At 35.5% G+C, this 24530-nt stretch overlaps 1 protein-coding gene across 11 annotated transcripts in view; it reads left to right on the top strand.

The window, feature by feature from the left end:
* The window catches only part of LOC140883232 (serine/threonine-protein kinase ATM), a 65922-nt gene that overhangs the window by 31717 nt on the left and 9675 nt on the right, over nucleotides 1-24530 (top strand). For 9 of the 11 annotated variants that reach the window (XR_012150359.1, XM_073289620.1, XM_073289645.1 and 6 more), the window contains 16 exons: nucleotides 6013-6082; nucleotides 12549-12666; nucleotides 12792-12915; nucleotides 14268-14408; nucleotides 15048-15161; nucleotides 15935-15982; nucleotides 16082-16186; nucleotides 16325-16411; nucleotides 17483-17797; nucleotides 17900-18012; nucleotides 19097-19163; nucleotides 19233-19307; nucleotides 19473-19571; nucleotides 19802-19966; nucleotides 20037-20135; nucleotides 22104-22255. Coding sequence is in view for 10 of the 11 variants with exons in the window: in XM_073289620.1 (XP_073145721.1) it covers nucleotides 6013-6082; nucleotides 12549-12666; nucleotides 12792-12915; nucleotides 14268-14408; nucleotides 15048-15161; nucleotides 15935-15982; nucleotides 16082-16186; nucleotides 16325-16411; nucleotides 17483-17797; nucleotides 17900-18012; nucleotides 19097-19163; nucleotides 19233-19307; nucleotides 19473-19571; nucleotides 19802-19966; nucleotides 20037-20135; nucleotides 22104-22255 (1892 nt within the window). In the remaining variant the exon portion in view is untranslated. The remainder of the gene's footprint in view (nucleotides 1-6012; nucleotides 6083-12548; nucleotides 12667-12791; nucleotides 12916-14267; nucleotides 14409-15047; nucleotides 15162-15934; nucleotides 15983-16081; nucleotides 16187-16324; nucleotides 16412-17482; nucleotides 17798-17899; nucleotides 18013-19096; nucleotides 19164-19232; nucleotides 19308-19472; nucleotides 19572-19801; nucleotides 19967-20036; nucleotides 20136-22103; nucleotides 22256-24530) is intronic. The other 2 variants (XM_073289637.1, XM_073289628.1) reach the window with 2 other exon arrangements.

Here is a 24530-nt window from a genome sequence, read left to right on the forward strand (position 1 = left end):
TATGATTTATTTGCTCATTTCCCCTGACTTTTTCTTCTTTTTTTTTGCCGCTCGATTAGGAGTATTGGCTTGGAAAGGTTTATTTAACTTGAACTAAAATACACGTTTACACCTTTCTGGTGGCCACGACTGAATGATTGCATCATGCTTTTTGGGCAAATGATTTTTGTATATTTTGTTGATACCATTAAATGAAAGACTTTCTTTCATATAATTTACTGTTTTTGTTTTTTTATCACTTGCAACCTTATGAATGTGCGAAAGCAACTGTCGTTGGCTTGGCTTTGAGACATTTCATCTCATTGCTTTAAATATGTAGTTCATTATGTCATGCTAAATGAAACAAGAAGAATTGCGTAAAACATTCTTATTATTTCTACTGAAAAATAGAGCCTTTATACAAGTTACATAATCATAATAAAAGGTAATAAAATCACTAATTGATCTCAAGATAATTTCCTATTCTAGATAATTCACACAAAGGAAATTATACAAATTAGTATCTACAATATCTCCTAAATATTTCTGAAATCTTCAACATTCCCCCTCAAGCTTAGGAATAGATATCTCTAATTCCAAGCTTGCTACGAAGATTTTCATGACTTGGCTTTGTGAGACTCTTGGTTAGGATATCAGCTTCTTGATCACAAGAGGAGATATAGGATAATTTAATGCCTCCTTCTTCCATTTCATCCTTAATAAAACTTTGGTCTATCCTTACATGTTTCATTCGGTCATGCTGGACTGGGTTGTGCACAATGCTGATAGCAGATTTACTGTCACTGTACAACTTGATAGGTGAGCTGATAGTAATTCTCAAGTCTTGCATTAACCGTTGTAGCCAAATAACTTCACACATCCCTTGTGCAATAGCTCGATATTCAGCCTCGGCACTACTTCTTGCTACCACGGTTTGTTTCTTGCTTCTCCATTTAACCAAATTTCCCCACAACTTTGAGCAAAAACCAGAAGTTGACTTACAGTCATCACTTCCAGCCCAATCGGCATCAACATATGCCTCAATGCTTCGGTTATTATTATTTTTTAAGAGCATAAGTCCTCGGCCAGGAGTTCCTTTGAGATATCTTAAAATATGATTCACTGCTTGTAGATGACTTTGAGTTGGAGAATGCATGTACTGACTTACCACACTGACGGCATATGCGATATCAGGCCGTGTGTGAGATAAGTATATTAGTCTGCCAACCAAGCGTTGGTATCTGCCAATGTCTGCATAAGGTTCATTCTCCTTAATGCTGCTCTTCCAATTTTTTTCCAAGGGTGTTCCTGCTGGTTTGCAACCCAATTTTCCAGTTTCTTGCAACAAATCAAGAGTGTATTTCCTTTGAGAAATGAAGATGCCATCTTTACTTTGAGCTATCTCCATGCCAAGAAAATACTTTAAGGATCCTAAATCTTTTATTTCAAATTCTTTCCTCAATTTTCCTTTGAGCTGAAGAATCTCAACACTGTCATCACCTGTAATTATGATATCATCCACATACACAATGAGGATGGCCTTTTTTCCACCTTCTCCTGCTTTGATGAAAAGAGTATGATCTGCCTTTCCTTGACTATATCCCAGTCGCATGAGAGTGGAGCTAAATCGAGTAAACCACGCTTGTGGGGATTGTTTCAACCCATACAATGATTTCCGCAGCTTACAAACTTTCCCTTGCTCATGTTTTGACTGGAAACCAGGTGAAATCTTCATATACACCTCCTCATCAAGGTGACCATTCAGGAACGCATTTTTGACATCTAGCTGGTGCAATTCCCAATCCAAGTTTGCAGCAAGAGACAACAACACACGTATTGAATTGAATTTTGCCACTGGAGCAAATGTTTCTTCGTAGTCTATTCCATATGTTTGAGTAAACCCTTGGGCCACCAACCGAGCTTTGTATCTTTCAACTTCTCCATCAGCCCTATACTTTACTGTAAACACCCATTTACTTCCAACCACTTTCTTATCCTTGGGTAGATCCACTATATCCCATGTTTCATTCTCATGCAAAGCTGTCATTTCTTCCAGTACAACACTTTCCCATTTTTTATCTTTCAAAGCATCATCAATATTTTTGGAAATTTTCACACTGTCAATTTTTGCTGTAAAGGCCTTAAAAACAGGAGACAACCTTTTACAAGTTAGAAAATTTGCAATAGAATGCATAGTACAAGATCTTACCCCTTTCCTTTGTGCAATTGGAAGTTCCAAATCTTTGCAAACTGCAGGTTCCAATTCTAGGATCAATGATTGGTTGTGCTGAGAAGGCTTTGGTTTGCGAGAGTAGGTTTGAAGAGGTTTCCTTGAAACTACCTCCTCATGTACTTCTCTCCCCTGTTCATGAATCTGGATAGGACTTGAAACAAGTATAGGAGCTGAATTTATAAGAGGAGACACATCTTCTGATATGGGTAACGATACAGTAGGATCCCAAATACTATTCTAGTCGTTATTTTCCCCCTGGAGAGGAGAGCGAGAGTAGAAAAAATTATTTTCAAAGAAAGTGACATCCAAAGAGACAAAGAACTTTTTTTGTGAAGGTGAGTAACACTTGTATCCTTTCTGGGTTGGGGAGTATCCTACAAAAACACACTTGAATGCCTTGGGATCAAGTTTACTTCGGTTTGGCTGTTTGTTGTGGACAAAAACAGTACAACCAAAGATTTTTGGAGATAAAGAGCTGAAAAGATTAAGGTTGGGAAAACTGGCAGTTAGAGCACTCAAAGGAGTTTTGAATTTGAGTGTTTTCGAGGGTAAACGGTTTATCAGATAGGTAGATGTGAGAATCGCCTCCCCCCAATAGAAATTAGGAATGAAGCTAGTGAACATAAGGGACCTAGCAACTTCTAACAAATGACGATTTTTTCTCTCTGCCACCCCATTTTGTTTTGGTGTATTGACACAAGAGGTTTGATGGTGTATCCCATTTTCTCCCAAGTACTGGTTGAATTCACTTGATAGGTATTCCTTTCCATTATCTGTGCGAAAAACATGAATATTGGACTGAAATACATTCAAGACAAATTTATGAAATTGTTTGAACCAGTAGAAAGTTTCAGATTTGTCCTTCATGAGGTATACCCAACACACCCTTGTGTGATCATCGATAAAAGTTATAAACCATTGAGTTTTAGTGAGATTCGAAGTTCTAGCAGGTCCCCATATATCACTATGGACTAGCTGAAATGGTTTTGAAGGCTGATACACATGCGTAGGGTAATTGGTACGAGGTTGCTTTGCAAGTACACATTGTTCACACTGAAAGGAATGTTGATCTTTATTGATAAAAAGATGAGTATACAAAATTTTCATATACTGAAAGCTAGGGTGTCCCAAACGTTGATGCCACAACATTACATTAGAGTTAGAAACAACTGACATAGAAAAATTGGGTGACTTAGACTGGCTAGGATTCTTTATTTCCAACAGATAATACAATCCATCTTTCTTCTCAGCAACTCCAATCATCTTCCCTGAAGAATTGTCCTGAAATTCACAATGAGAAGGAAAAAAGGTTACAACACAATTCATATCCTCGGTTAGTTTGCTTACTGACAGGAGATTGTGAGATAAATTTGGCACAAATAACACTGATTCTAGTGTCATATTTGATAGACAAACCGAGCCCTTCCCCATAGCAGGTGATACTTTTCCATCAGCAACCCAAACATCAATTTTGTTGTTGCAACTGGTATATGTGTCAAAAACGGCTTTTGTTCCAGTCATATGGTCTGAGGCTCCTGTGTCCACAATCCAGCAATCTGTGTGTTGGGATTTTGAGAGGAAATTCTGATGAATTATACCTGTTTTGGCCATAGCAGCAGTAGGCGTTTTTGAGGTTTGAGTCGCAGATCCATTGGATGCTCTAGTTTGTTGCAACAGTTGACGCAACATGTCCAAATCCTCACTGGAGAATTCTGGTCCAGTAGCAACGTTAGAGGTGGACTCAGCAAGATGGGCTGATTTGGGCAGTCTTTGTTGCTTCTTGGGCTTCTAATCAATGGGCTTTCCATGAATTTCCCAGCAAGTATCACGAGTATGATAGGGCTTTTTGCAAAAATCACATACCACTCGACCATCAGATTGATATCCACGGGCTACTTCTGGTTTATACGGCAATGTGTGACGATCTCGATTGAAGCGATTTCCGTCTTGTTTGTGTGCAATCAGAGCAGAACCCTGGGCATCTAAGGAAGAGGTCTCTTGTCGTGGGGAATGCAACATAACACGTCGTCTACTTTCCTCCCTTCGAACTTCAGCAAATGATTCCCGAAGAGACGGAAATGGTTTTGTCCCCAGCAACCGTCCACGAACTTCATCCAAATCATGATTAAGACCTTTTAAGAAATCAAAGGTGCGCTCCTTTTCAAGCATCGTCTTGTATTTTGTTGCATCAGTTGTGCAGGACCATCCCATGTCATAAAACAGATCAATTTCTTGCCATAAGTCCATGAGAGAGTTGAAGTATTCTGTCACGTTCAGATTTCCTTGCCTTGTGTTTCGAAGTTTCGAGCGAATCTCAAAACATTGTGAAGTATTTTCTAAGTCCGAATAGATTTCTTGTACAGCTTCCCAGATTTCCTTAGCTATCTGGTAGTACAAGTATGTGCGGCCAATGCTTGGCTCCATAGAGTTTATGAGCCAAGCCATAACAATGGAGTTTTCGGCTTCCCATGAACTGAAGCTTGGATCAGTTTTTGATGGAGCCTTTTTTGTACCTGTCAAATATCCGATCTTCCCTCTTCCCTTGATTACAAGAATGACGGATTGAAAACACTCTCGAAAATTCAACCCATTGAGCTTGTGTTGGGTAATTTGCAGCGAATGACTGTCAAATGAAGGATTCGAGGATATTGGGTTTGGCGGAACCACTTGGTTTACCACGGTGGAGGATTCTGAGGCCATATTATGATAGGCTGTAACACACGCAGAGATGCACCCCTAAGATCGGTGGCTCTGATACCATGAAACAAGAAGAATTGCGTAAAACATTCTTATTATTTCTACTGAAAAATACAGCCTTTATACAAGTTACATAATCATAATAAAAGGTAATAAAATCACTAATTGATCTCAAAATAATTTCCTATTCTAGATAATTCACACAAAGGAAACTATACAAATTAATATCTACAATATCTCCTAAATATTTCTGAAATCTTCAACACTAAATATTTTGTAGCTGCTAAATTGGGCTTGACTTTTGATGTCATATAAAGAATACGTTAGGTTATTTTTGTGATGGCCAATTACAAATGTTCAAATGAGCCGATATTATTGTAGTGATTTCTGATTTTTAATAAATATTTTTTCTCCAATAATGTGTTTTTGAATGCTTGAGCTTCTGTTTCTTCCCCACATGACTTCGATTTTACTTCCTCAATGTCAAACACTTGATCTAAGTTATGAAAGCAATCGAAGTTGCAAAGTCATTTAGGTAGTAGTTTGATGGTCAAATTGAGCACAACTCGACACTATCATGCCCAATCTCCCCAGCCAAGAAGGCATTGGTTTGTTTCTTGTTTCGGCTTAATAGCCTTTTTGCCGTGCCTTGCCTCCTGTATTTTTATCTTTTTTGTTAAGGATTGGACTCTTTTCTGAACCTATTCATTCTTGTTGATTCTGACAGCACTTTTGCCCATTTCTGTATCTTTAATTGGAGGCCAAGCTTAATCTCCTCTTGTTTTGTTTGTGTTATTTATGTTTACAATTAGGGATGCACATTCCTGTATCTTTAAATTAGAAGCCAAGCTTGTATTGTTTGTGGTATTTATATACAGTTACCCTGTGTGTTTTTTTTTTTTAAATTTTTATCGTTGTTAAAGTTAAAAATTTGAAGGTCCGTGATAGTACATAATTTCTAGAGAGTTGCATTGATGGATACACACACACACACACACATATATGCCTTCATGGTCCATTTATATTGGTCTTTCTGATAAACAAGTTTTGCGCTCTCTGATTTTTTTGTGATAAATAGATTCCAATACATATAATCATTTTAGGTCCACTCAAAAGGTGTTAATTTGGAGCTTGTGCAGAGACTTATTTCAAACCTACAAAGAAAGTTGAAAGGTTAGTTGTTACCGAGAAGATCCTTGGCTCATATTTTCGTCTGTGATAGCTGTCAAAAACATCACCATTGGCATGTGTTTTTTCTTCATCTATATATGCTAGCACATTTAGCAAATCTTGCTGCTGGGTATTACTTTTAACCAGGTGTACTTGTGACGTTTTTTTTTTATTAAAAAAAAATTCACTACTGAAATTCTGTAGCCAACTTCTGGTGGAAATTTAGGAGTTTCCCTGTTCCATATAAATGTCATAAAAAATAAACTGATAAAGACAGGAAACCATAGTGAACATGGAAGTGGGCATGGATCCCCATTGTCTAGGTCTGTATTTATATCAGTTAAGGAGGCTATGCATTTTCTGTGTAAATCTAATATTCGCACTGGTTAGTGGTAACAAGTAGCAACCATCAATAAAATACATATGACCACCAATCCAACTAAAAAAAACTAGTCTTCACATTTTTTTTGGATAGGAAACGATATTATATTAATTAAGATTATTTACTACAAAAAATGGACAAGTGTTCTGCGCAATACGAAGCAAAAACCTGGGTAATATTAATAACAAATAAGACTCCAATCCCTAACTAAGTATGAAACTGAAAATATCTTATACTCTTTACGCTTCCCGATCCAGCTTGGGGCCCGAAACTTAGTCTTGTTCCAATATTCTTCAAGCGATTCTTCTAGATTGTCAAAAATCCTCCTATTTTTCTCCAATCAAATTGACCAACAAATACAATGAACTACCCCCACCAAAAAAATTCTACCTCTGATGCCGAGGTTGCGTCCAAGATCTATTGTAAATAAATCCCTCGTTGATCTCGCCCACTCTGATTTGAAAGAATTTTTGTTCAACCTTAAATCTTCCTCCAAATGGGAAAAAGATGGATCTTGATAATCACTCCTGGGTCGAAAAGCTATTCTGCTCTGAAACCTATTCTATTACATTTCACAAAGCCCAAAAAACTAGCTCTAAAACGGCTTGACAAGAGGCTGAGATCCGCGAGGCTAGGTTCTCCGGGGCTATGGTTCGATCAGCCTAAGGTTTGCCGTCGGGTCTGGGTTCGGTGACATTAGGGTTTGGCTCATGCTCGGCTAAAGGAAGGCACAAACAGCTCACAAATGCATATGTGAACGGATGGTGGCTTGTGCTGTGACAGGAGGCTGTGAAACCTCAATCTAAGTGGGGGTCTTTGATTTAGAATTTCAGATTATTGGGTAACTTAGTCTAGTTGAGTGAAGAATTGTAATAGTTAACTGTAGAATATTGAATTATCGGGAGAATACTTTATTGAGATGATATGTACATCTATTTATAATTACAAAGAGTAAATCATATCCCAGTGAATAAGGGATAACAAATCTCATCCTACCTAATTTACAAAGATAATATCTTATCAAATCAACAATATATATTATAAAATAAAACCCTAATTTATCATAATCTACACTCCCCCTCAAGCTTGGTTGTAGATGTTGATGAGACCAAGCTTGCCAACAAGAAATTCATGAGCCTGTTCTGATAGTCCTTTGGTGAGCAAGTCAGCCAACTGGTGAGAAGTAGGAACATATTCAACATTGAGATCACCCCCTTCTATCTTTTCTTTGATGAAATGACGATCAACTTCAACATGTTTAGTCCTATCGTGGTGAACCGGATTATGAACAATACCGATGGTTGATTTGTTGTCACAAAACAATGTCATAGGTTTTTCAACCTCAAGTTTCAATTCCATCATAATTCTCCTTATCCAGATTAGTTCACAAACTCCATGTGCCAGTGCTCTATATTCTGCCTCTGCACTACTTCTAGCAACGACAGATTGTTTTTTGCTACTCCATGTTACCAGATTTCCCCAGACAATGGTACAATATCCTGATGTAGACCTTCTATCAGAAATAGATCCAGCCCAATCTGCATCGGTGAATGCATGTACTGCTCTATTTTCATGTTTTGCAAACAGTAAGCCTTTTCCTGGAGCCTTTTTCAAGTATTTCAGAATTCTATACACAGCATCGAGGTGGCCTTGACATGGTGAGTGCATGTATTGACTTACTAGGCTGACTGCAAAGGCAATATCTGGGCGAGTATGTGATAGGTAAATGAGTTTTCCCACAAGTCGCTGATATTGTTCTTTGTCCACCGTTTTTCCTTCAAACATCTTCCCTTTGTTTCCTAGCTCGATGGGCGTATTGCTAGGTTTACAGCCCAACATTCCCGTTTCTTCCAAAAGATCTAATGTGTACTTTCGCTGAGAGACGGAGATACCTTTTTTACTTCTGGCAAATTCCATTCCTAAAAAATATTTCAGTGTTCCAAGGTCTTTAACCTCAAATTCTTTTGCCATCATTTGTTTTATGCTTGCCATTTCTTTGCTATCATTTCCAGTAATAATGATGTCATCAACATACACTATGAGAATGGTGATGTGTTTATTCTCAGAGTGTTTGATGAAGAGAGTATGATCTGCTTGTCCCTGAACATAGCCAAAATTCTTTATTACCTTTGAGAATCTACCAAACCAGGCACGTGGAGATTGTTTCAGCCCATAAAGTGACTTGTGAAGTTTGCACACTGTTCGAGATCCTAGTTGTTCTTCAAATCCTGGAGGTTGACTCATATAGACTTCCTCTTCAAGTTCACCATTTAGGAAGACATTCTTTATGTCGAGCTGATGTAGCGGCCAATCAAGATTTGCTGCCAAGGATAGAAGAATTCTGATAGTGTTGGGTTTTGCAACAGGGGCAAATGTTTCAGTGTAGTCAATGCCATATGTTTGAGTGAATCCCCTGGCTACCAGACGAGCCTTGTATCTTTCGATTGATCCATCAGCTTTATATTTTACAGTGAATATCCATTTGCATCCCACTGTATTTTTCCCTTGTGGTAATTCCACCAAACTCCAGGTGTTATTTTGCCTTAATGCATGCATTTCTTCAAGTATCGCTATTTTCCATTCTGGGACCATAAAAGCATCTTGAACAGACCTGGGAATGTTTACACTAGACACATTCGAGATGAAAGCACGAAATGATGATGATAGATTTGAATAGGAAACAAACTTTGAGATAGGGTGTTGAGTGCATGGTCGAATACCTTTTCTCAAAGCTATGGGTATATCGAGATCAGAAATTTTACCTGACTGAGGATCCACGATCGGTTCATCTTCTTGGCTGTGGATAGGATTCACAGTGTTTTTATTTTGAGGTTTACGTCTGGAGTAGACTTGCAACTCTCGTTGTGGTATTGCTTTTTCTTTTGTTTCCAAGCCTGAAATATTTTCTAGAGAATTGGGTGTATTTTCTTGGATCTGATTAGTTGTGGGAAGAGTTAGTTGGATAGGATCAGTTGCGGGAAGAGGTAGGTTATCCCAACAAGCTTCATCTAAGCTCCCCCCCTGAAGCGAAGTGGAGAAGAAATAAGGTGTTTTTTCAAGGAAAGTGACATCCCGGGAGACAAACATTTTCCGGGTTTTGGGGCAGTAGCACCGATAACCCTTTTGAGTGGGTGAGTAACCAATGAAGATAGTTTTGATAGCTCGTGGATCTAGTTTGCTGCGGTGGTGGGTATGGATATGGACAAAGGCGGTGCAACCAAATGTCTTTAATGGTAGTTTATGGGTTATGTGGAGGTGAGGGAATTTCTGAATGAGGAGGGATAAAGGGGTAGCAAAATTTAGAGGACGACTTGGTAAGCGATTGATGAGGTAAGCGGCGGTTAGGATGGCATCCCCCCAGAGATATTTTGGGACATTCATAGTGAACATTAAGGCCCGAGCAACTTCCAACAAATGGCGATTTTTTCTTTCGGATACCCCATTTTGTTGTGGGGTATCGACACACGTACTTTGATGAATGATTCCATGTGCCAACAAATATTCACCCAGGATGGTGTTGAAGTATTCTGTACCATTGTCAGTGCGAAGAGTTTGAATGTTTGTATGAAATTGTGTTTGAATCATTTTGTGGAATGCTGTGAAGATTTGACTTGTGTCAGATTTGTTATTAAGGAGGTAAACCCAAGTGACCCTCGTGTGATCATCAATAAAGGTTAGAAACCATTTTTTTCCTTGGGAGGTCGTGACTGGAGAAGGCCCCCAAATATCACTATGAATGAGTGCAAATGGTGAAGACGGTGTATACGTTTTAGAAGTAAAGGGAGATCGAGTATGCTTAGCCAAGGGACAAACATCACAATCAAATGTATCAAGATGTTTATTATTGAATAATGAAGGAAACAAATGTTTTAAATACGAAAAACTGGGATGGCCTAACCGATGATGCCATAACATTATTTCACTAGACCTAGAAACAAAAGTAGAGGCAATATTCGAAACTTGAGTAGGAAGACCTTCAGGCGGAGCAACCTCCAAATAATAAAGACCATTGTGAATCCTAGCACTGCCAATCATCTTCCCCGATCGTGGGTTCTGAAACTGACAGGAGAAAGGCACAAATTTAGCAACACAATGATTATCAAGAGTGAATTTACTAACAGAAATGAGATTGCATGCTAAGGAAGGGACATGGAGGACCGAATTGAGGACAATATCTGGCGACAAACGGATACTACCAATACCCATAACAGGGGTCATCGACCCATTAGCAATTTTCACAAAAGTGGGACTCGAATAATGAGTAAAATTGCAAAATAAGCTGGAATCTGATGTCATGTGGTCGGATGCACCGGAATCAACAATCCAAGATCCTAGACAAGTAGAGTGAAGGGCCCAAAAAATCATACCAGATTGGGTCATTGAGCAGGACCCAACAGGGGGTTCGGTGGAGGGATTCAGAGACATTTGACGCAGAAAATGACAGTACTGTTCAATCTGCTCAATCTGTTCCTTGGTGAAGGGTGCAGCTGGTCCAGAATTTGCAGGATGATCCTGGATGATTTGGGTGTGAAAACCGTGCGTATCCCCTTTCTTTCTGGGCTGCCAGTTTGCGGGCTTACCATGTAGTTCCCAACACTTATCTTTTGTATGTCCAGGGCGCTTACAGTGCTCACACCAAGGGCGTTTGGATGTACGTGGAGTAAAAAATGATGTTTTGTGTGTCACAAGGGCAGAGACATCAGGGGCAGACTGTTGGCGGGAGAAATCATCGGATAACATTACTTTTCTGCGCATTTCCTCACGTCTAACATCAGCAAAGGCATCTTCAGGTGATGGAAATGGTTCACGTGCAACAACTCTGCCACGAACATCATCAAGGTTGCGGCTGAGGCCAGCCAAAAAATCGAAGACACGTTCTTTTTCCAAGGACTGCCGGATTTTAACGCTGCAGGAAGCACATGGCGAAGTATCTTCAATAAACAGATCCAATTCTTGCCAAATATCCTGAAGTTCAGAGAAGTATTGGGTGACAGATTTCTCCCCTTGTTTGATGTCTTTCAGTTTGGAGCGAAGCTCAAATAGTTGAGAAGAGTTTCCAAGATCGGAGTACATCTTGCGAGCTGCGTCCCAAACTTCTTTCGCGGTTTGAAACCAAAGGTAACGCCGACTGATTTGGGGCTCCATTGAATTCAGAAGCCAAGCCATAACAATTGAGTTTTCGGCTGTCCAGGTTTTGAACGAGGGGTCATTGTTGTCAGGCGATGGTAGATCACCAGTAAGATAACCCAACTTTCCACGACCGCAAATTACGATCTTGATTGATTGAGCCCACTGAAGATAATTACGCCCATTTAATTTATGGGAGGTAATTTGTAGATATGAAAACTCGCTGCCGGAAAGAGAAGCGATCGATCCATTGGATTTCTCAGCCACTGTGTCGCTGGAAATCACAGAGACAGTGGAAGATTCTGCCGACATAGTGCTATAGGTGGGCCGCTGAAGAGGAGATTAATAGAGTGGACTGCGGAAAATTATGGCAGAGAAGAGAAGAAAGATGGGCTGGACGAGAATTGAGAGGTCCTGGCGCTCTGATACCATGTAGAATATTGAATTATCGGGAGAATACTTTATTGAGATGATATGTACATCTATTTATAATTACGAAGAGTAAATCATATCCCAGTGAATAAGGGATAACAAATCTCATCCTACCTAATTTACAAAGATAATATCTTATCAAATCAACAATATATATTATAAAATAAAACCCTAATTTATCATAATCTACATTAACAGACTTGCATAATTTTTTATAGGTTCATAAGCAGGATTCAGCATGCACTCAAGGGGCTTGTCAAAGAAATTATATATTGTTTGTCACAACTTTAGCAGATCAAGGGTCTAGAAATTTAATGTAATAGAAATAGATATAAAGAACAACTTGTATTGACATGTGAAATGATGTGTGGTGTATTTGTAATATGCACACACATGTGTATGTATATGCATTCATGTAACTGTGTGTATATTGTTGATGTATGCGTAAATGTGACATACATACACTTAGACCGACAACACACATCCTCTTAGTTAATTACATCCCGATTTCACTTCCATGTTTTTCAGCTGAGTCAATTTCTATCGAGAACTCAAATGTGTGGACAACTTTGGATAAAACATTTGAAGCATGGATCTGTCCACTTGTATATGCCGTGATAGGTTATTGCAATGACCTCATTCTAAGGTTTTCTACTTGTATTTGAGATAGTAGATCAACTCCTACATTATTTTTTTTTTCCATTGGAATTTTTCCATTGGAATTTTTTATAAATCAATCATGCAGCTGATCTATATTATTGGTTGTGTCAGATTATGTCAAGACATTGTGCTGGTTAATTCAGAAGTCGCTGAATTTCTGTTATCATACGTCGTTGTCAATGTGGCTGGAAGAACAGATTTGGATGTGGATCTTTGCAAACTGATTTCTTTGAAGGTTACTTACCATCTTTTATGCACACTGGTCTTTACATTATGGAATCATTTGTTTTCAGCAACCTAATAGGGACAGTGTTTTGAGAAAAATACATTCACTAGATTTCATTCCTGCTTGCTTATTGTGGAAGGTGTTCACAAAATAGCCGACTAAGCAAAGGCATGATTGTTTCTTGTAGCATAATGGTTTCCTGAACACCTCATTTTCCTCATTTTTTAATTCAATTTCCACGTATACTTTTCTTTCCCAAGTTCTTTGGTATTGTTTATGTTGTGTGTTTCTTATGTCTCATTTCAAGTAAAATAATTGAAAAAAGCGGATCATGTGAGAGGCTAACATAGGATCAGACCCCATAAAGGTAAGTTTGGGTTTCTTGGAGCTTGATACTGAACGTAAAAAATGATTATCCTTGGCATTACAAACATTTATGGGGAGTATGATTTCGTGTAATTTGATTTCCAGAAGAGGTGTCTTGATTTCCTTTATACTCTTAAGAATGTCTTGGTAAGGGTAATGAATTTCAGAATTGCTGGTGCGTTCGGAATAAAAATTGATGTATCTGAAATCAACCCCTTCTTAATTCTGTATCTTGGGCTGTTGTGTATTGATGTCCAGATTTAGAGTAGTTGCAATTGCATGAGCATTTTAAATATATGTGTTAGAAATTGACTTGAACATAACTCACCTCAAAAGCTAGCTCAAGAGGGGAGGTTTGCCCTTGTCTCTATAAAGAGCTCCCAGGTTATTTAGCCAACCGATGTGGGACACAAACTAAGACACCAACACACCCCTCTCACGCCCAGGAATGAAACGACTTGGAGCGTGGAGATATTAACGGGTGGCTAAATAACCTGGGAGCCCTTTATATAGACAAGGGCAAACCTTCCTTCTTGATCTAGCTTTTGAGGTGAGTTAGGTCCAAGTCAATTTCTAACAATATGACCAATTTAAGAGTCAGTTGAAGTGTGTGTGGGTAAGATTTTATCAAAGAGTTGGTAGGTTGATCTTATTATTTCATCATCGCTGGTTGGTGGATCAATGTGGTCTCTGAGGGTATGGAAATGACACATCCTCGACTACTGACTGATACGTATTGACCTAGTTGCTTGCTTTTCTTGTTGTGCATTGTTGTTTGTTTCAGAACTTTGAATTGGGATTGTGTGCTTATTCTTGTAATTGGAAAATCTAATTGCTGTACCATGATAAATTTGTACAGTAATTTGCATACGAAGATAAATTTGCTCGGTTTAAAGGTTATTTATAGTTTTGTTCAGATCTAAGAGAAATAAATACATCTAAACAAAAATATCTTGATATTCATTGGGTTGTAAATTTTCTCTCACTCTATACAGGTGCAAGAAAATATCTTTATCGAGTCCAATGCCTTGATCAAATCAATCCAGATATTCTTGCATGCTCTTAATGAGCTTCGGTTGTGTCATGTAACGGAAAGAAAGTCTTCTGTTGTTCCTCAAAAGCAGGATGGCTCTAAGGTAGAGGTGCTAGACAACCTGCGAATTTGTGCTTTGCATATTGATTTATGATTGGACTAGTGTGATAAAAAACAAGCATTAGACTCGAAAGGTATTGTATTTCACCAGGCTGAAACATCAAGGAAAATAAAGCATTTTTCTGCTTACTGAAAGCGGCATTTGGCATCTGGCATCATGACCCTACTCAAATTCGTGTGTTCTGATGGATGAAACATTGCTTGTTCTCTCATTACGCGATCTTATTGTTGGTGATGTCCAAACTCCCTTTACTGGGTTCCTTTTTAGTGTTATTATATGAGACGTGGTTGGACAACGTAAGCTGTAATTACAATTTTAAAGCTTTAAATTGTCAAGAAATGGCCCTTGGAACAAAATTACGTGTAATTGTTGACTGATATTAAGTTACTATTTAACTACATCAACTTACCATTAAGGGTTTCCCCCCCTAATTAAGCTATCTTTTTCTCGAATTTAGGCTACCACCTCAATAGTTTTTTACTGTTGTTAAAATAGAGCTGAATTTGATCTGTAAAAAGACCATTCGGCCTTCCATGGTCGATCATCTGACATGTTCTTTGCCGCATCGTGTGTGTGAGATAAACTTTTGCAAAGCTTATTTCACTTGATTTATGATTTCAGCAGCAAACTAAGATCCCTAGCTATGGGTCAAAGTCACGTGTTGCATCAGCAAAGATGAAGGATCAGCAGACTGCATCCTCTAGACTATTTGTATCAACATTATGTTGGGAAAAGGTTAACATTTCTACTTACAGTTTAAATTTGTTAGAGTGTACATGGAATTTTCTTTCAAGTAAACTAGTAATACTTGGTAACTGTCAGTCTGCTTAAGAACATCAATTTATGTCACTGCAAAATTTGTTCAATTTCCATATCATTTCTTCTGCTAAATATTTTATGAAATTTTTATACATTGTCCGGATGCATATGCAGGCCTGGTTAACGATAACGAATCTATGACTGACATCTTGCATTCTTCTAGTAGAATTTTATCTTCACCTATTGTGGTCCCTAAAGATGCGGGTGCTTGACATTCTGCTAATTTTTTTTTAAAACAACTTATAAACTCTTATATCTTATAAGTTGATTTAGTAGCCTATAAGCTGGAAATTCTTATTTGAAACGAACTATTTAGATGTTTGGATAATGAAGCTTATTTAAACAGTAGGAGATCGGTTTAACCACACTATATTTTCTTTGGTGCTGGATTTTACTATCTAATATTTATTCTTCACTTTCATTGCTGAGAAAGATTGACACATAAACTCGTACTGGATATTTTTTGAACTGTACAGACAGTGCTCCACTTCTCTGGGAGAGATTGCCACTGCTGCGTGCTGAAGTTGTTTTTGCTTAATTTGTTTAGTTCTGTTGAAATTCTTTTACTAGATTCATGTTTAGTGACGGTACTTAACTACTAAACGAGAATTTTTGTAGCCATTTATTTTCACCTATTTGCATGCTTCCTCCCTCTAAGTTCTTTTTCTCACAATGTTATCTGGGCCCAGGTCTATTGGCTTTCTGTTGACTATCTTATGGCAGCAAAATCGGCTATTGTGAGTGCAATTTCAGACTCTTCTCACGAGCCTCTCTTTGTTTGTGAGTACTTTTCCCGATAATCTCCGTGTCCCCTTTTGTTTGACTTGTTCTTGCAGAAGTGTGGCTCTTACTTTACTGCTGTTCTGTATGTTGAATACTGGTGTGAGGAACACTTCAATAGCCTCACATTGGGCAGCCCTGATTTTTCTCATCATGAAGTGGTTTGTTCACTTTTACCTCATAAAATACATTGCTTAGTTCAAAATAGTTCTTTTTGAACTTGATACCATTTGCTATTTTCTTTTTTGATTCTGCATAATGCTTATACTTTACAATCTTGCTCTTTTGTTTGCTGTCAGCTGCAATCCCACATTGAAATACTAACATCTGCAGTAACCCAAATCAATGAGCCTGACAGCCTCTATGGGATTATTCAATCTCACAAGGTTTGTTGAAAATATATAAATGTTATTGCTCTGTGAATCAACTTTTCAATAGGTTTGGTATTGAACTTGGATGCAAATCAGTGGTAAAATGATTGAGAATAGTTTGAGCGTCAAACAAACTTTTGCAGTTGTAAACTTTCTTTGCTAATAGTTTCTCAATTTCCTCTTTAAAGATTTATAATTAGAATCCCTTATTAAGTTGTTGAGTTTTTTTTGGTATCGAGTCTTTCGACTCTTCATCTATGTATCAGGGCTCTCAATTTTGTTTTGATGTAAGGAACATAGATGGGAATGGTTTCATATCTGATTTGCGGATTGTTGATGTAGAATTTAACCTTCACAACAGAATATTAGGTCTTTGAACGGGCGATAAAAATTGGGACGGAGAAGGCCCATGAAGAGGACATAAGAGCTATTTGTTCTGATAGTAGCCTCCACATGAATTTCCTTGGAGAATCTTTCCTTTATACTTCATTTAAGATTGGTTAAAATAATAGCTGCTGCCTCAAGATGATATTTCCTGACAAAATATATCCATCGCACCTCCAATTTTTAGTCTATAGTGTCATAACCCTGAATATCTTTCTCAGAATATGCCTTTGTAATGAGGCAATACCTTGATGTTTTAGCGAATGCTTTTTTTGTGTCATGGAAGTACTCTGGAACTTTTCAAGGATGTGATTGCAATGCAGTAGCCATGCAAACCAATCTTGGGAGGGAGGATAAAATATCAGCGTGAGTGCTGCAGATGCCTCTCTCTTGTGGCTACAGGAAGATAATTTACGGCAATAACCTCCCTTAAAGTAACCCTTCAATTTGGAGTCATACTTGTACAATTAAATGGATAAAATCAAAGAATTGTCTAAAGTTAATTTACTGTTGATTTGTTTGTTTGTTTTTTTTTTTTTATCAACTGCTGAAACCCATCTCCTCTAGCGCGAAAATAAGGAATCTCCTCTCCCTCTTATCTGTCAAAAGAGAACATTGATAACTTCCATCTTCCCTAATGTGCTGTTCGGACGTGTCAGTATTTTTCATCTTTTATTATTATTATTATTATTATTTTTGCAGCTGAGGTCTCAGATAATCACTTTTCAACACGAGGGAAATTGGAGTAAGGCACTTGAATACTTGGATTTGCAAGCACGGTTTGAGCTAATGCCGCAAATGAATGGCTCCACATACACATCTTCTGGGAATTCTCAGCAGACAGCTCATGCATTTTTCTCTAAAACAGAACATGATACAACACAAAAGAAACCTTATAAAGGTTTAATTAGATCTTTACAGCAAATTGGCTGCACTCATGTGTTGGATGTATATTGTCAAGGGCTGACTACTCAGAGGGGTCGGTTACAACACGATCTAGAATTTACTGAGCTTCAGGTTTAAATTGATGAAAAGTGATTATCTACCTATGTTTCTTATAAAAAAAAAAAGTGACAGCAGGTAGTTTGTTGAATGGCTTTGGTTTTTCTTATTATGCAGTATGAGGCTGCTTGGCGTGCAGGAAATTGGGATTTTTGTTCATTGTATTCTTGTGGCACTGCAACTGTTGCTCAACAACCTGGTGGACGACATTTCAATGAAAATTTGCATGGGTACTTTCCTTGGATTTGACTTTTGAAAATATCTGAAAATTCAATTTACTCTTTATTATAAATCTGAAGCTTCAGTATACCTGATGCCAGTGAGGCCACAAACAATGATAACAAGCAATATTGGTGTATCCTTCACAAGAATCACAAACTCCAAGTTCTGTACCACATTAAAATGTGGAGAGAGAATTTACAAAATAATCGAAGTATGAGCCCACTTGTATGTAATTAAAATATTACAATCGACCAAAAGAATCAAATAAAAGTGTACATCCGAAGTACAATTAAATTATTCGAATGACTCAATTATCTGCTCCTGGTCTCGATGTCGGCTAAAGTTCAGCAGCCCAAAAAGGGAAATATGAAAAATGACCACTCCACATGTATTTAAAAAATGACATTTGTTTGTTAAAATTGCATAATGCAACTGGTTTCATTATATGTTTTTAACTCATGGATGTTTAAATAAATGTGGCGGGAATGTTGCACATGTTTGATTCTTACGAGTTGCTTGAAAGCTAGGATCATGCCCACGTTGATACTGAACATTGTTCCGTGGAAAATTTGGACAAGTGAAAGGCACAAGAAATGTAACCTTGCGAGCCATGAAATGGTCTACATTATCAGTAGCTTACTAGAAAGTGGCTCCTGGATCTAAATGTTATTCATATATACCATCCATTGAAGTTAAATGCTTGTCCATGAACAAAGTATGATGTTCCATATACCAACCAAGTATAATTCTCAATAGCTACAAACTATCAAGGTTTGATGCTTAATGGATTCAAGTTCCAAAGTTGGGTTTTAATGCTGACCTGATGTATTTTCCTGCCATTTCACATTCTTCTATTGCTCTATTGTGTCAATCCCTTTTAATTTTTGATACCTATGGGTAATTGTTTTGTGTGCTCTAAGATTACAATAGAACTTATCTTTTGATGATCTTGTTCTAATATTTGTTGGATTCGTATATTCAATTTCAATACATCCACAAATTTTTTCTTAGACTATCTATACACTTAACACTTAGCTTGAATTTGAAGTTCTGCCGAGAATTAAATGCTGGGTTCTGTTTGCTCCAATACAGTTGTTTGAGAGCACTACAAGAAGGAGACTATGATGAATTCTATGCAACGTTAAGAAACACGAAGCAGGTTAGTTTGCGGTACTCCCTGATATGTTTTGTGTTCTAAAACCTGTTAATTAACTAATATTTTCATCAGGGTCTTCTGATGTCTATTTTCCATGCAAGCAAGGAGAGTACCGAATACATCTACTCGACATTAGTGAAACTTCAGGTACTTAAAAGTTCGAAGCGGCCATTTCTTTACTGGATGTGTTTACAGGTGTAGGTAACCTCATGGATGTACTTTTTGGGAGGTAGAAGTCTTCTTAAGATGAGAAACCAAGTATTGCTATGGTCAATTAATTGCTTGATGATTTCTACACGAAATGCCTCTCAGATTTTTTATCATCTTGGAATGGCTTGGGGCTTGCGGTGGAATTCATCTTCTGAGAGACAGAAACTGTTATCCGAACCTATTGTCCCCTCCATGGATCAGGTATCTTGTTGAATTCTTGTCCTTAATAAATGAATCATCCTTGTTATGTTTGTTTGGTTCTGAGTTAGATTATATGTTTAATAGCATTGAACACCGTTATATTTCATTATCCAGTGTATTCAATTTTTTTGGTGGGGAACGAAATATATTCATTAATAAGATATAAAAGGTAATAATTATCAAGTGTATTCATTCACTTACGGCCTTGTGTTTGAATCCGAAAATTGTAGTTGCAGACGCTGCATAAGATATGGATCCGTATATTCAAACAAGCGGAGTTACACATGAATTTGTTGGAACCTTTCATAGCATTCAGAAGAATCTTGCTTCGGGTTTTGAATTCCAGTGACAGTACCGCGCATCATCTCTTGGAATCGGCGTCAATTCTTCGGAAGGTATTCTTTAAAAGTTGGTAATATGCCAGAGCTGACCTCATTAAGATGGTTTTCTGTTGCTTATCTGTAGGGCTGTAGGACATCTCAGGCTGCGGCAGCCTTACATGAATTTAAATATCTTTGCTCAGGATTGGGAGATGAGTACTCTAACTTTTACTGGCTTGGAAGGGTAAGTGAAATCCATCTGTCTTTTCTGCCCTTTACTTGTGCCAGACGTTTCCTGGCTCTGTGCTTGTTTTTTTTTTTGAATTCAAGATATTATATCAAACTTTAAAACTGTAAAATGTTTTTTTTTGTTATGAATGATATGATTATTTAATTAAAAAATTCAAAAGTCAAGATAAAGATAAATAAATATTGTATTAGGATATGTTAGATATAGATAAGATGCAAATTTACTAAAATAGGTTTAATGATATTTTTATTGAAGAAAAAATAAATATTTTGTAATTTGTGTAAAAAAGTATTTTTGGTTTATGAATAAAACAAACCACGACTCCAAAGTTAGTTACTCTAGTATCTCAAACTTGAGTATACATATAGGTATGCATATATATACCCGGGTCTTAGCTTTATAGCTTTTTTGCGTGGATCTCTAGTCGCTTTTTGTAATTACCATTTTTTTATATTAACTAGTAAAATGCACGTGCTCCGCACGTAAGATCACTTATTTTATGACCAATTAGTTATATAATTGAATTAAAGATGATACTAATAATGAAAGATGATAATAATAATGAATTTGCATTAAAAAACCTTCAAAATTATATCGAATTGAATTTTGATAATAAATGTTGTAATTTTTTTATAGTTAAACAAAATACATGTGAGCCAAAAAATGAGGAAATATTTTAACAAGATAGTTTTGATATTAGATATAATATAAAATTAAAATTTACTCATAAAATAAGTATTAATAATAAAATCATCTATTTGTTTGAGATGTATTTTTTTTCTAATAGTAGCTAAAAATCTTATGTTTGGATGTAAGTTTAAGCTTTACTTTTCAATAAATATCTTCGTATTATTTATACTGCTAAATTTAATGTTTATATTGATTTTTATTATATACCAATTTCTTTCAATATTTTTGGTGTCATGCCAATTTACGTCACTACAATTTTTTTTCATTTTTCATTTTTTAAATTATAATTTATTTTTAAATTTAAATAACTTAACATAATTTTAATAGTAGTTAATTTCAGCGCAATACATTAATTCTTATGTCATCACATTCAAATGCATCGATCTATTTATCACTTACATGTAGTAGTATATGTAGATATATTAGGAAGAAATATAAAAAAAAATATTGTCTTCAACAAAAGAATGCAGGATATTTTTTTATATTAGAATGTATCTTTCGTAAAGAAATATTAACAATTATTGGTTTATAAGCTACACAATAATAAATTGACATGACCAATGTTTTTCCTTGAAATAATGTAACTATTTTTTAAAAAACTAAACTAATGCCATAATTATGAACAAAATAATTTAAGTATAGAATTATTAAACACAATCATAATATTGAATATTTGTCTAGTTACTTAAAATATTTTGAAAATTTTTGCAAAATAAATAAATAATTATAGTAAAAATACTATATAATTTTTACTATCATTTTGAATCATTTATTCAATCTTCGATTGAATATTAATAAAATAGTATTACAAAAATTTATATTAGAATTTTGCAAATACATGGATGAAATGAAAAAAAAAAATTTATATAATAACATATAAAATTTATGTATGATAATTTTTTAGACAATTTGACACAATCAATAGTAAAAAATGGAAGTTATAGAATTAAATAACTTATATTAAGATGAAAATTAAATGTGAAAAACTATTACACCCAATGAATCATTACACCCAATCAATTGTCAATTATTACACCCAATCAATTGTCTTGTGTATTTTCTCATTTTTGTCCCTATCTTTCTTTGTAATTTTACTTATATAACCTTCATTAACATATCATTCATATGGAACAAAAGTGTAAACATGTATATACACAATGTAAAAACTTTGCCCCTACATTCATACTTTTATAGTAGGTAAAGATATTAATATATTTTCGTTTCTAATAAAAAAATATATATAACTAATATTCGTGAATATCTGATGAAAAGCTTGAAGAAGCCAAGCTCCTTCGTGCCCAAGGCCAGCATGAAATGGCAATCAACCTTGCGGATCATATTTCACAAAATTGTCGATTGAAGGAAGATGCAGCAGATGTGTTTCGCTTAGTTGGAAAGTGGTTGGCAGAAACTCGATCTAGCAAGTGAGTTATACATCATTATATTCCATGCCATACAGGTTGTTTAATTGTTGTTCATCATATACGCGTTTAGTCCTACTGAATGTACTGTTATTTCTACCATTGATGTTATTTTCACTCCGCATGATGTTATGTGTATTCACTATTCCACTTTATAAATGAAATCATTTTTTTTATTTTAATATAATATAAAATAGAGCAGGGGTATTACAAATTGGAGTGTAGATTACATTGGCCTATTTTTATATATTAGTTTCATGGTTTTTTCTTAAAACATTAGCAGCTGTAGAAATGATTAACCTTTTTTTTTATTCAATGCTTCTCTTTTAATTATTTTGATAGTATTATAATTCGGTGTTTACATTTCTAAATTTTTGTTATCATCATTTGGATGAAAAGTTACCTTTGTATATTTCATGCTAGTGAAAGCAATGGTATACTTGGTGATAGTATCTATCTGATTAACAATTTGGACAAATTTCATACTAAAAAAAAATCGTTTTTTGAGAGATTGAGATTTTGTCTATTGTTGATATGATCAGGGTCTTGTTTAGCCTTTTATTCAGCAGATTACTCGTCCGCTTATTGAAATTAATAGCACTTACATATATAATAAAAATATAAAATATTGTTTCTTATTAAAAAAAAATTCTTACTAAAGTTGTTTTCAATCATAAAAGTAGGTGACAGTAATAAATGTAATAAAAGTAGTATATATAGTTGATAGAAACATACAGTATTAGTAATCATGGTACTTTCATATACCTTAGTACGTCATATTTTGTTTCATTTTTTAGTTTGTTTGTCTATTGTATCTACCACGAATTTCATCAGCACAGTAGTCCCCTCATGTAATTTTAGTACATATAATACCGAATTCCATTTTCCCTAGCTCTATTATATATGTTGTAAGACTAAAAATATATTGATTTATCATAGTGTTGGTTGTGTTAGTATGATTCTTTTATTCTTCTTGAATGAATTGTTTATATCCTTATATTTTGATGCTAGTTCACTTTGTTTGATTCTTATGCTCTTTTCTTTTTAGTATTGATAAACTTTGAATGAGTTATCTTATTAACATTAATAATGACTAATGAGAGTGGTCATTGTGATGATTCCTTGATTGGTTCAGTGTATATTGTTTATGAAATAAAGTTCTTACAATGATGATGATAATGATGATCGTACTAATAATAGTAATAACAACAGCAACAACAATAATAAATTATCTTCTTTCAAAGCTAATAGATGTTTAGTGAATTCCTTTATTCTCATTTTCTTTGATATTTGCTTTAAAAATCATAGCCCGTTTATATCATGAAATAGAATTCCTCTTACGTTAAATTTACACCCCATTTATTCTGCTTTGTATTGTCATGTTCTAAGAATTTAGGAGAATGTTAATTGAATCAGTTGTGATGCTTAATTTTATTTTTTTGGCTCTATGCTAACTAGGGGTGATCAAACATGGGTTGGTTCGGTTTTTCATTGCAAACCAAACCATTAAAAATTAAAAACCTAACCTAACCTAGATTTTTAGTTCGGTTCGTTGGTTTGGATTTATCGAATTTAAACTATGATATTTTTCAAATGAAATATTTTGATTTTGTCTGAACATATTTAAAATTTCTAAACTAGCAATAATAAATAAATATCAATACACACACAGATTTGAGAAAATTGTACCAGTTATTCCACAAGTATTCTCCTATATTTCAATGGCTACTTCATTGCAATGATATTACAGATTTTGCATAAAAATATAAATCCTGAAATAATTACTTTAGTTTTTTTTTTTTAAAAAAAATCCACAATCATCCATTATCACACATATCAACAAACATCTCTTAAAAAAATAGAAAAGAGAAATAAAGAGATTTAAAAAAAAGAAATAAATTCAAAGACATCAAATCAAATTTTTATAATTGAAAAGATCTAGTAAACTAAGTTTTGAATTGTGTAGTTTGATATTTATAAATCGTTTGGTTTAGATTTTTTAATCTAAATTTTAACCAACCCAATTTTTTTCCAATTTGGTTAGTTTTAAACCGATCCAAACTGTGACTAAAAACCAATCCAAACCATTGGTTTGTTTTTACACGAATTGGTTCAATTTCTGCTTGCCACTGGTATTGACTGCTCTTAAATATGTTATTGACTATTCTAAGTTAATATGACATGATCTCGTTTCTTATCCAAAAAAAAAATGTAATTGACTATTCTTAATTAAAAAGTGTTAGATATAATCAAACTTTGTCCGAAAACTGGCATCCAA

This window comes from Henckelia pumila, chromosome 1, assembly GCF_033568475.1.
Source record: "Henckelia pumila isolate YLH828 chromosome 1, ASM3356847v2, whole genome shotgun sequence".
NCBI lineage: Eukaryota > Viridiplantae > Streptophyta > Magnoliopsida > Lamiales > Gesneriaceae > Henckelia > Henckelia pumila.